This window comes from Mizuhopecten yessoensis, unplaced genomic scaffold (assembly GCF_002113885.1).
Source record: "Mizuhopecten yessoensis strain PY_sf001 unplaced genomic scaffold, ASM211388v2 scaffold2329, whole genome shotgun sequence".
In the NCBI taxonomy this organism is placed as follows: Eukaryota; Metazoa; Mollusca; class Bivalvia; order Pectinida; family Pectinidae; genus Mizuhopecten; species Mizuhopecten yessoensis.
In genome coordinates, this window is record NW_018404492.1 from 1,188,727 (window position 1) to 1,202,803 (window position 14,077).

The following is a 14,077-nucleotide window of genomic DNA, read 5'->3' on the forward strand; positions in this document are numbered from 1 at the left end:
GCGGGGCCCCAAAGGGAACATTTACCAATATTTTCAAATTCTTATCCATTGATGACATGACAAGTATTGTATTTCACTTAGTTTACATGCTGATTTCCACATCACATCTAAACAATAAAATAAAGCTACCAGTACCTATGATATAACTCAGGTGACCGCTAAGGCCCTTGGGCCTCTTGTTATTTTTTATGCTACTATCAGCTTTAAATTATTATTATATTTTTACATATCTAAAAATAAGAACAAGTTAGAACATTTTTGGCAAACCTTTTTCTGGTAAATTTGGAAAAAAAAACAGTGATATAGATGATATTAATCAATAATAATGATAATTATACCACAGGCAAGGTCAGAGCCTATAACTCTGGACAGTGGCCACATAGCAATGACCTACACTGCCCTTGCATCCCTACTTATCCTTGGAGATGATTTGTTGAGGGTCAACAAGAGAGCTGTCGCAGCAGGCTTACGATCATTGCAGCAGGAAGATGGCAGGTAATGTCAAGGGCAGCTCACTCTTTAATGTTTTTCTTATGCTCTTTTTTTCTCTCCCTTTTATTTTTAATTTATGCATATATATTTAAATATATGTTATACATTACTTCGATTGTGTTTCCTTTTCAGGGGTAAATATTGACCATCAAAATGAATGCTTCTTATAGCTGTACATCTCAAGGACTGAAACAGTATTTATTTTTCACATATTAAAAGTATGAATGTTAAGTTTTTATTGGTTGTCTCCCTTTATACATTTTTTTTTGTTTTGTCCGTTAGTTTCTGCTGTGTACCAGAGGGCAGTGAGAATGACATGCGGTTTATCTACTGTGCTGCCTGTACCTGCTATATGATCAATGATTGGAGTGGAATGGACACAGAAAAAGCTGTTAACTTTATAAAAAATAGCCAAGTAAGATTTCCTTCTTGTAATCAGTAGTTCATCATTATTTTCTGCAGTAGAACTGTCAGTTTATATCAAACAATGATATTGTCCCAATAATGATTCCCATTTGCATTGCCGATGGTAGATATGGTAATTTTGGCCCCAATTGGATTTGCAAAACATGTGAGCTACTTTTTGTCTAGAATAATTCTCCATCGTTGTTTGCTTGTACACTTTGAACTGATTTCATAGTTCAGTGGTGGGAGATAATTGTCAACAGGCTGCAATTTTGTTTATAATGTTAACCAGACCCTGCATTTTGTCAAATCGCATCGCAGTGTTTACAATTTCAATCTGTACCCAAATATTTCCCCTGAAATAGTCTCTGGAACAGGGATAAATCAAAATCTAAATTTAGTGACTTGTCATATTTTAATCTATCAAAATATTACAAATTTATTTTGTGTGTCAACTTTTGTATTAAAGTAGAAAAATTCAATTGATGCTTCTCTGGTTTTGCAGACTTATGAAGGAGGAATAGCTCAGGGACCAGGACTGGAAGCTCATGGTATTAATCACCTTACAATTTATTTATTTTTTGTAAATTAATATCATAATTTTGTAAGATTCCCCAAATTAATTGCAGCATATGCCAAGAATATGCTGCTCACTGTTAAGCCTGTAGAATAGTATTGGACGAGAAGCTGGATCAAAAATGCAACATTCCATTACTCTCTTTAATCTTTATCAAATCCAATAATTCCTGTACAAATAAAAGCGATCTGCAGCTTTCTCTTAATATCAAAAACATGACAGAGTATTATTTTTCCACATTTAGTGAAATAATGTCATTGGATATTCACACATTCTAAAATCACTTTAAGATCAGGTTAAGTTAATTTTCAGGAAAAATATCAGTTTTAAAAGCCCATCATTATTGAATAATTTGACTTTTTTTACTTAAACATGACACAAAATAAGCTATGTGTTTGTTTGCATGTCGTTTAAAGGAGGATCAACATTCTGTGGTCTTGCTGCTCTGGTATTAATGGGGAGACTGGAAGAAACTTTCTCTGCCAAGGAGATGAAGCACTTACGCTGGTGGTGTTTAGCTCGACAGCAGACTGGCTTCCAGGGCCGACCCAATAAACCGGTGGACACCTGTTACTCCTTCTGGGTTGGTGCTAGTCTGAAGGTAGGATGTCCGACTCTCTTCCGTGTTCTCCCCAGACATGTGTAGCAAGCAGCATAATACATTTTCAGACAATACTAAAAATGTTTTTTTATGTATTCATACTAGATTCATGCTGAATATGTGAAACAAAATGTTGTGATCTTTTTCTTAATTTTCCGAGGTAAGGTAATGCATGTGTGCTGGTGACAGAATGTACCAATGAAAGATTGTTTGAAAATAAAATTTATCACATGTTAAGCTATTTGAACTGTGTATAAAACTGGAAAAAACCTAAATGTCACTTCCTCATTGTCAAGAAAATATCTGGGTTTAAAACATGGTACCTTTTTCCATTTATGAAACCTATCTGGCATACAATAATACTTGGAGCATTACGGCATGGCTTGACTTTTAATGACATAAAATGACAGATATTTAAAAAAAGAATTATTTACCAGATATTTAATAACATTCTTTCAACTAAACACAAACGAAAGAAATTATTTTCTGCCAAGATACATTTTGTTCAAATTTCTTTTAAACTTAACTTATCGGCAATATAAATATTAGTAATTATTCTGAAAAAGTGTTACCCTTACATTAGGGAAAGTAAAAGAAAAAAAAATCCTCTTTAATTTGAAATGTTTCTTATGGTTTAGCACTTATAACAGAAAATAAAAAATGAAAAATAGTGCAATTGGGCAGATTCAAATCCAAATTTAAGATTAGTGATTAGTAAGAATAAAGTGTAGATAAACCAGACACTGTATAACTACAAACCCTGTCTACATAGACCTCACGGATTTTGGTTTTCCTGGTTTTTTTTTAATATATACATATTCTAATGAAATATATGTTTTGGATTGGAAAGATGCCCTCCGTTTTATCAACTGATTTTTGTTTCAGCTGCTGGACATATTTAAATTAAGTAATGCTGAATTCAACAAAGGGTTCCTAATGTCAACACAGCAAGCCATTACTGGGGGATTCTCCAAGTGGCCTGATCACACTCCTGGTGGGTACAAACTCTTAGCTTTCCATGTCTACTCACAGTAACCATTTTTTTATTTAAAAGATATTTGACTTTTCAAAATGACATTGTTTTACAGAAAAATCAAAACAATTCCTAAGGCTATGCATGTGCAAACTTCACCATAAATCCAACTGAAATTGATTCCAATTTCTCAGTACATAATGAGTTAAAAGATGGGATAAAAATCTTGCGGTTTGATATTTGTTTTGTAGGAGCTGGTATGTTTTTTTCTAAAACTATTAAGTTCTGTCCTTTGAGATTTAGTCTTCTTTTTAACCCTAGAGTTACTTCCCTTTACTTGTACTAAAAAGAGGTCTCTCTATACAATTAAATATAATTGTAGAAAGCAGTAAACCTGTCAAAATGCATCTAGAAAACAAGTCATCATGTTGTTTTGTGTTTCAGATGCACTTCATGCATACTTTGGAGTGTGTGGGATGTCGTTGCTAGGGGAACCAGGAGTACAGAAAATGCATGCTGCATTAAACCTGAGCCAAAAAACTGCACAACATTTACATGATGTACACAAGAAGTGGCACTAACAAAGTAGCAGTTATGTGCAATGAAATGCACATCTTCATACCATGTATCACCTATTAATAATCAGATCATCATGTCCTTAACCAGTTGCCCAAGAGCAAATTTTAGTTAAAAGTTAACCACACGTCAATTCAGGAAATTGTTTATGAATGTGTATAGTTGCTCAATATATTACCAATATTGAAAACTGTAAAATCTTCAAGAATAGTTTTTGTTTCTCCAGGTACCTTTTGTATTCACAATTATTTGAATTAATGATATACTGGGAAATATGATTTAATATTTTTTCACTTCCTTGCTGTAGGTACAAAAGTTTATGAATAATGATGCAAACACTGTCGGGTTTCAGCCAAGTTACTCTTGTGTAATTTTAAATCATTCATAACCTCCTACTGTCAAAACCACTAGCAGACCTGTCAATGAAAATATATGAGTTGAAATCCTCAGTTTGATTCCTGTTCACAGTAATTTATTTGTAGTGGTAAAATCCTGCTCCAGAAGTTAAGTACCCAGGGAAAGTAATTCTCGAGTGCTTTATCTAGGACAACTCTGATACCCACATGCTGGAGCAAGTGGGTTATTTCATTCTGTAGTCTTCATGAACATGTAACTGTATCGTTGTACCAAATATTCTTGTATATTTTTTTTTTGTATCTAAAATTTATTTTACCTTGATGTTTATTTTATTTAAAATTGACTACCTTTTATATGAAGAGATTAATTTATACACGTTACAGGTATGCAAGCTGTTTAGTGGTACATGTATGTCGTTGATGGATTGGTGTATGTATGTCGTTGATGGATTGGTGTATGTATGTCCTTGTTTCTGTGTGTACATTGTAGGCAGTGAAGTATCCTTTTGTATGTACGTTCCACCCAGTACCAATATTATTGACTTACTGCTAATACATTTGTACATTTAATGTATAGGACTTCTTGCATCAATCTAAGGCCGTAGCTGAAGTGCTAACACTATGGCTTCGGTAGAAAGGTTGCTGAATGATTGGATTAATTGGGACAATATTTACTTTGCACGTTTTCAGCAGCACAGCCATATTGTATTCCTCTGTCTATAACATGATGATGCGCATTGCTCGTAAATGTCTTTTTTTTCATAATGATGTTTACTTATTTGAAAAAAAATAGTGTCAGCAAAAGAACATATTTCAGAAGTTAAATTCAAATGGAAAAAAAATCAGTTTTTGAGTTTGATGATGTACAATTGTTTTAGAGTAGTAGGTTTTTCTCTGAATTGTAAAACTAGAATATACTGTTTTCTTGTTCCAATTTTCATAATGTATGGAGACAATGAACACATGCCTTAAGTTTCACACTCTGTTGTGTGGTATTATCTTTTGTTAATTTTCTACATGTACCATAATCTTTCTAAATATTTAAGTTAAAATTTAAAAGGTACACCATCAAGATCAAAATATTATTATTACCTTTGTCACTTTTATTAAACATTTGTTGAAGTCCTTTTCTAGAGATCTATTCTGTATTCATCTGTAAATCACATTTTGTGAAGCTTTTTATAGAAGTATACTTGTTTGAGTTTTCGAAAATGTAAATAGAAAAAACCCTACTGAGGTTCAACTCAGTGTCAGTATACTATCCCCTCACTTAACCAATATTTCTAGCAAGGAATTGTATTAACATGAGAGATGAATACTTTGTGAAGTTCCTCTCAGTCAGAAAATCTGCATTTGGTTGCTTCATCTGCTATATATAAGGGTTGATAATATTCTAACACTAGGAACACAGTTCTGAGAAAAGCTTCTCTTCATCACAGTGTAAACAGATGCGTTGGTACCCTTTACCTTAAGAAATGTACAGAGGTGTAAACTTGTTAAAATTTGAATATAATTTCGTAGGAAATGCATTGGAACAAAACTTCCTTACATTCACTGCACTTTGTGTGTGCATGTTTCATTGATAGTATGTACATATATGAAAAACTCTGGCTTCCACCTCATTTTGAGTTCAGTGCAAAAGTGGAAGCACATTTTGTTGAACAGACTTACTTTGCTTGACACACAAATGTAAGACTTGTAATGACTTAATGTTTAATCCTTTTCGATCACCTGTCAAAGATTATATATTGATGTAATCTGCATACTCTTTAACAGTTGTTCTGTAATATTTAAAATGAAATAACACAATAAGATAATAAAAATCGAATAAATAGTGAGGACTTTGATGTTATCAATCAACATTCTAAATACACAGAAAAGGTACCAAAGGTACCTGTTGACAGTTTGTTACATGGTTTTTTTGGGGGGGGGTGGGGGGGGATTAATAAGGAAACATGAAGAAAATTTATATACATGATCCTCTTTATCTCTCCCCTGCTTAGTCTTTCTTATCAACGGGTTTTCTTGGGTATCTTTCTATATATGACGTCAGCTGATGCAACCCTGACATTTTGAGCCCCACTCCTTTGTCCCAAGGCTAGATGTTCCAAACTTTGAGATGGATGGGAAAATCTAGCTTAGAACCGATCCCTCAGTGATCATGTTGCAACATGTTTGCATGATCACTTTGGTTCTTTACATGTACATGTGCTTGTTTAAGAAAATACTCTTAAAACCTGTTTATACCTACACTGACTCTTAACACCTGCATACAGACTACTGACACTGAAACTCCAATATGTATACATACTGTGACTCTTTGTTTTTCTAATTAACACGAATACACGTGTATACCAACACTGTGACTCCAACACATGTAAAGACGGAAACATAAGTGTATACAATGCCATTTCCATTTAAACATAATTATTCAAGATTTTAAAACGTGTATTCCTGGCATTACGACTGGCTAAGAGGTTGGCATCATCCATGGTCACCGAGAGTTATCTTCAGGTGGATTGCTACATCGTGTTTTAGTACAATAGTCTGATATTTTTCTAGTAGGATAGTAAGTCGTCTACATGTGGCATTAAATGGTAGTCAACTGACCTATAGATCTATATACAAGGACCTTTTGACTTGGTGATATAAGTAAGTACATTGCGTGTCACCTGTGTATTTGAGGGAGGAGATTGAATTTCTCTGCCTTTGGAGAGTCGTAGAGTAAAATCTTGTCATCGCTTTGTATGTTCTGTGATAGCTGCATTGACCTAGTTACGCGGCGCCCGTCAAAAGTTTTTCGCCGTGTAAGACCTCTAACATTGTTGGAGTACATTGACCTACAAGACATGCTCTAACATCGCGTTATTGTCTACCTTCCGATAGAAAGCCTCGTTCGATAACTGACGATCGGTCTCGGTCTCCTGAATGCAATCCTTCCTGTTCATCACAACTTTTTACCGATCTTTTATCGGACGGGTTAAAGACAATGTTGGTTTGAAGGACTACTTTGCGTCTCGTTCGCTTTGCCCAATATTTTCCCATTTATGGTAAAAAAAACCTGCCATTTTATTTAACATGAGTGCTTCCAGGGCTCAAGATTTTCCGGTTGGGGCATGCGTTCCAGGTAATCTTCTGCCTAAAGACTAGAGCCTCGATAAAAGGTATCTTTTCAAGTCATCTTAGTCTTAGCAGCCAGTAGAAATTCTCTTTCTTCATGTCTTGAAGCAATTCCAAATTATTGTGATATCTTGAGATGTGACATAAATTTAAATGTTTTCTGCGTCGCCAAATAAATGTTTTATAACGGGCACCTATTGCTTCGTATTTCTTGTGATTATTTTACAGAGTAGCGATTTTTTATTGTTTGGTTATAAGAAAGTACGATAAATTGACGACTGTTTTCTTGACCGATCCGCGCTCATCATGTAGTCTTCTCTTTCTGAATTTCAGCTTTGCTTCAGGCGAAGTAACGATAAGACCTGACATCTGACTTATTCCCTTGTTTAGGAAAGAAGCAAGTTAATTGAACATGTTTGGTTGCTTTCTTGTGATGTTGATTTGAAATTGATATGGTGTGAAGTCGTTCCCTTTTATCGAAGCAGCAAGTTTCATTCTAAACACTTTCTGAATAGAAGAATCAATTTCGTTTGGTATACATGTATTACCTCGGAGCGTGCAGCATGTGGATATTGTGTCGCAGAGTGACAACGCGTTATGCTTCTTAGAGGTCTTGTAAAGAACTGTTGGGTCCATTGTACAAACAAGGACAGAAATAATAGTAACAATAGATAGTTATTCAATATATAAGGATATATTATCATGGGCACTATATCAGTACAGAATCGGGTAACAAAACTGGACATTGACTACAGGGATGGGCATAAACAGCAACGTTTCCTGTGAACAATTAATACTCACTGCCATATATTATCAACAGGCTATTTTAGCATTGCAGTCCGACATTTTTAATGGACAATAATATAGCATACAATGTATGTTGTCCTTTATTATAGTAATCCCCCGTATAGCATACAATGTATGCCATCTCTAATATAAGTATCCCTTATAAAGCATACAATATAGGTTGACTTTAATAAAATTATCCCTCATGTAAAATACAATATATATTGTCTATAATATAATTAACTCATAAATAGCTTTAAATTTACGTTGTCTTCAATAAAATTACCCCTCGCAGAACATACCATGTGTGTTTTCCTTCAATTAAATAATCCCTAAATAGCATACAATGTATGTTTACTTTAATATAATAATCCCTTAAATAGCATACAATGTATGTCTACTTTAATATAATAATCCCTTAAATAGCATACAATGTATGTTTACTTTAATATAATTATCCTTTGTACAGCGTACTTGTATGTTATGTTGAATTTAATTAGACCTCGCTTAACAAATCATATATGCTGTCTTAAAAATGAAGATCTCTCAAATAACATCAATGTGTTATCTTTAATTTAATTTCCCCTGATGCAACATAGATTATATGTTAACTTTAATTTCCCCTGATATCACATACAATATATGTTATCTTAAATTGAATTGTCCCTTATATAGCATACAAAGTATGTTGTCTTTTATATGATAATACCTTATATGTTATATAATATGAGTTGTCGTTTATTATAATCATCCCTTATATAGCATACAAAGTATGTTTTCCTTTAATTTATTCTCATGACGTTCTCGTATCGATTTCTTAAATAGTTGAGATCCCTGTTTCGTGTTCAGTTATCCATTAATTCAGTGGTTTGTTTCAGCTCGAACTCTCTTATGTTTAAACGCATTATATTGAACTAAATGTTGTTTTATGCATAATTAAAGTAATTATCGATTTTCAGTTCCCTCTACATTATGGATTTGGGAAATAAAATACTTCAGTAATGAAATTGACGATTGCAAGTCTCATAATAAATAATCGTTATAAAATCCGATAGGAAATCTAATTATTTTGTTCAGTAATGCATGTATTCTATACCCTTAACAGGTACAAGTGTGCCATTTGAATTAAAAACAATCTGACAAATGAATGTATAATTACGTTTTTTTTACAACCTTACACTTAAAATGAGATATCTATTAATTTCTGAATAAGTTTTATCCTCATGTGAATAACGTTAATTAAATCAGACTCCTTTTAAAGTATTGTAAGATTTTATCGTAAACCAAATACGAATTTATTTGAGGAAGATGTATATCCATAGCATTTTTTTCTTACAAATTCAATCATATTTGAAGTATTATTATCGCTTTGTGTATTATATCACAACGGGTGATTAAAGGGCTATAAATATTTTCATTAGAAACGAGTAACAACTATTATTGATTTCTCTTCCAGGAGAGGGCTTGTATAGGCATTACGCCTGTTTTGAATTTGTATAAGATGCAATATCCAATAAAATCTTTGTGAAATCATTTTTTTCTCTCTTAAGCTAATATAGCACGGAATAGAAAATTGTGGATGAATATCATAAAATATCAAATATAAATATTAAAATGATTTGAGATATAAGTGTGTATACGTTTTAAAACCCATGAAAACAGATGACAACGAAGTGTTCGTCAAATTATCAATGTTAATCAAATTTAGCAACAAAAATTCAGAAAGTCCTGGAGGAAAGTACTCTGGGATGTCTCTCAACTCTGTAACTGATGCTGACTGCGGTATGACTACCAGCGTACTGTGTTGTTTCACACTGTATAAACATGTATTGTAACTGATGCTGACTGCGGTATGACTTCCAATGTACTGTGTTGTTTCACACTGTATAAACATGTTTTGTAACTGATGCTGACTGCGGTATGACTACCAGCGTACTGTGTTGTTTCACACTGTATAGACATGTATTGTAACTGATGCTGACTGCGGTATGACTACCAGCGTACTGTGTTGTTTCACACTGTATAGACATGTATTGTAACTGATGCTGACTGCGATATGACAACCAATGTATTGTGTTGTTTCACACTGTATAAACATGTAATGTAACTGATGCTGACTGCGATATGACTACCAGCGTACTGTGTTGTTTCACACTGTATAAATATGTACTGTAACTGATGCTGACTGCGGTATGACTACCAGCGTACTGTGTTGTTTCACACTGTATAAATATGTACTGTAACTGATGCTGACTGCGGTATGACTACCAGCGTTCTGTGTTGTTTCACACTGTATAAACATGTATTGTAACTGATGCTGACTGCGATATGACTACCAGCGTACTGTGTTGTTTCACACTGTATAGACATGTACTGTAAGTGATGCTGACTGCGGTATGACTTCCTATGTACTGTGTTGTTTCACACTGTATAAACATGTATTGTAACTGATGCTGACTGCGATATGACAACCAATGTATTGTGTTGTTTCACACTGTATAGACATGTACTGTAACTGATGCTGACTGCGATATGACTACCAGCGTTCTGTGTTGTTTCGTACTGTATAAACATGTACTGTAACTGATGCTGACTGCGGTATGACTACCAGCGTTCTGTATTGATGTAATGATAAATGCCTCCTCTTAAGCTAAATATAGCACAGATATAAGTGTTTTATCTGATACTATATAAGTAATAAACGACAGAGCTGAAATTGAGATAAAACAAGGATAACACCCGAACCTTTTTACATGGTAAAACAAAGAATTTGGATAACATGTTTATATTATGAACCTAACATGGATATAAATAAAGACTATCAGGCCTTTTCGCCGCCGCAATTTGTTCCTGTATATTTTTACACTTTTGTGTACAATTTAGTACTTAATTGGTCATTTATGTGATGGTCGGGCCAGGTGAGCTTATGCCGTACTGCGGCGTCCGTCGTCCGTCGTCCGTCAACGTTTTCTTTTGAACGACTTCTCCTGAAGAACTGTAGGACATAGGGTCATGATATTTGGTCAGTAGGTACTTTGAATGAAGTGCTATAAAGTTTCCTCATTAAAATGACCTTGGCCTACATTCAATGCTAGTCGGAGGTCAAATGTCAACTTTGGTTAAAAGCTTTAACAAGCTTCTTCTCAAGTTCCATAAGGCCAAGGGTCATGATATTTGGCCAGTAGGTACCTGGGATGTAGTGCTTAAAATTTCTTCATTAAAATGACCTAGACCTGCTTTCAAGGTCACAGCGGTCAAATATGTTAAAAATTTCAAACAACAAAAGTTGAATATAACAGACGACCGTAGAAGTATGAGAAAACCAGCTTAAACTGTAAATTCCTATTTTAAACAAAAAAACAACTGTTAATTGTACCTGAAATGTTATACAGGCCGACATTTGAAGTAATATATTGTTATATGATTATATATAAACTCTCCAAGTATCAATGCACAACCTCCAACCTATAAACATGGGCTATCCTTACACCATAACGTAGTCATCGCCAAAATCCCCGATATAGGTCATCCATCACATAAACTAGGTTAACCGTCACAATTTACAAACCAGGTCAACTAGGTCAGCCGCCTAGCACACTGACTAGATCGACCCCCCTACGACCAACCAACTACAAATGTAGGTCAACCGCCTAACCCAAAACCTAGATAGATCATCACAGCCAGAGGGAGTCAGTCATTACACTTCATAAACGCGATCAACACTCAAGTCACACACTAGGTCCATATCACACTTCACAAACTTTGTCACATATCACAATCACAAAAATTGCCAACGCTGTTACGACCACCCGAAGTAAGTTTATTGTTGTGTAGTGCACGGACGGCATATCGCATACCATCTACAATGTCGTGAAATCGACGTTAATCATGTTCTCTCGCTGATATTTTCAGGTAATAACACCTTGTGTTTTTTATGAAGTTGATGTATTAATGTATATATAATTCATATATTAAAATGTGTCCTATCTCCATGAAAAACTTAGCCCGTCACAGTTATGCTTGTATCGACAAGCTATATACAGTTAGCATTAAGGTTTATCCACCGCTGTAAAAGCAGAATACTTAATAAGGTCCTAATGGCGTTGATGGCTACTTACCGTCATATACATCAGTTTATGTATATTTGATGGATACGGTGGTTTAAATGGAGTTTTATTTTGCCCGGCACTTAACGGCAGGGATTTCGGTTAAAACAGTAAACTAGATTATGTTCCTGGTGTGTATCATTTTGTCCCCCGACACCAACTGCACGTCAGTTGTAGGAGGGTACCGTTATTTATTGATACACTTAAGTATACTTTGACAGTACGACTTATACAAAATTAATTAACGCGTTTTGTTTTTGCCATTTTAGTTCATGAGATTTATTAACTTTGGTATGTTGTCAGCCTGAAAAGCGTCCGAAAAAACGATTTTTCAAACAAAGTACCACTCAATGGACTTATGTCCTAGAATTGTCTGTTAATGCTTAGTGTGAACGTACTACATTTTTTAAAGCCTTGGTGAGCTATAGTGTACAGATGTATCCTGTTATTGGTAAACAACAAGGTTAACGTGTTTTGTGGTTGTGTTTGATACAAAATAACAATTGTTCGTTCTATCGAAATCAGAATATAATTTTTAAGCACTTCTTTCAATTCCCGATGTAAATTAAGAACCATCCTCGGTACTCCAGGTGTTACGCTCACTTAGAGATTACCGAATTGTCAACAAAACAGGAATTCAAACTCAACAAAAACGTAACAAACGTTAAATATGAACTTACAATAAGAATACCGCTCCCGTGTAACAATAGATAACCCATAAGTGTATGTCTACATGACTACACAGCTTTAGCGATTGTTTAAATAATCACGATTTATAAATTTCAGACATTCTTTAGGATTGTTTTGAGATTCAGTTAAGAGTGTGTAATACAAAGTTGTGAAAACCAGTTTGATGCAAATGTGGAATATGAAAATGTGGTTTACAAGTCCCATATAACAGTTTGATCTGAAAGTCTGATATAAAAGTGTGATATAGATGTGATATAAAATTGTGATGTAGCAGTTTGATATACAAGTCTCATATAACAGTTTGATCTGAAAGTCTGATATAAAAGTGTGATATAGATGTGATATAAAATTGCGATGTAACAGTTTGATATACAAGTCTCATATAACAAGTGTAACATAAAATTGTGGTACAAAAGTTTGAGGTAAAACGGGTGTTACAAAACTGTGATATAAATATTTAGTAGTGTGATATAAATCACTAAAACCCTATCTTAGTAAGCGTAAATAGCACTAGACACTAGTAGACAGGGACCGGTGTTTCGCCCTCTAAACCATCCAAATACAAACCAATAAAAGTACATGTATCTAAATATCAGGTTAATCCACGTTGATTTACAAGGAAAGCTATTGGCATTTGCATCACAAATACCTTCTGCATGTTCAAAATAAATGTTTCATAACGGAAAATTATAGTCTTCTCAAAATGTATTTTCTGCTACAAAAGTGGTATGACGGAAAACACTTCTTACTAGTAATGTTATATCAAAGGTATTTACAGAAACAAAATCAGCAACATTTAAGAAATGCATATTTCAGCTTTGAAGAACTTACGACCTCGCCTGTTTTCGTGAGCTGTGCAATTGGCGAACAAACACAAGCAGTGTACTGGATGGGTATAATTTATTGTTATCGTTCTTCATTGTTAAAATTGTAGCACGACACAGTTATGGCCTTATACACATGATTATTAGCTTACATTAATAAGACACTGATAAATCGGAAGGACAGCCTAATTTCACACATAGAAAACAATGTTCAAATGTATCTAAACGGCAAAGAAATAATTTTTGCAAAACTAAGAAATACCATATCTTGCGATATTGATGCAAATGTACCAGAATTGAACTCCTTTCAAAAGAACATTGCTATGTTTACTCGACGTTTCATTGAAAAGCACTCTAGTATGGCCATATATAAACAAGGACCCTTTAAAAGACACTGGATTAAGTGCCGTTATATGAATTTTTAATGAGTCACGGGAGTGGAAGCAATGTCTTTGGTTGTGTTTACTGCCATCAACGTGTCGCTATTTTAGCTGTAAATGACAAAGAATAATTGATATTTTGTTTTATTTACTTTGGCGCCTGCTGAAACTTCCTGCGCTGTTTTATTAAC

General features: G+C 34.2%; 1 protein-coding gene across 1 annotated transcript in view; it reads left to right on the top strand.

The window, feature by feature from the left end:
* The window catches only part of LOC110445586 (geranylgeranyl transferase type-1 subunit beta-like), a 10,025-nt gene extending 4,211 nt beyond the window's left edge, over nucleotides 1-5,814 (top strand). Inside the window, exons 4-9 of the mRNA XM_021490262.1 lie at nucleotides 344-495; nucleotides 775-907; nucleotides 1,403-1,448; nucleotides 1,891-2,075; nucleotides 2,961-3,069; nucleotides 3,493-5,814. Of these exons, the coding sequence (XP_021345937.1) occupies nucleotides 344-495; nucleotides 775-907; nucleotides 1,403-1,448; nucleotides 1,891-2,075; nucleotides 2,961-3,069; nucleotides 3,493-3,629 (762 nt within the window). The 3' untranslated portion in view covers nucleotides 3,630-5,814. The remainder of the gene's footprint in view (nucleotides 1-343; nucleotides 496-774; nucleotides 908-1,402; nucleotides 1,449-1,890; nucleotides 2,076-2,960; nucleotides 3,070-3,492) is intronic.
* Nucleotides 5,815-14,077: the final 8,263 nt, after the last annotated feature.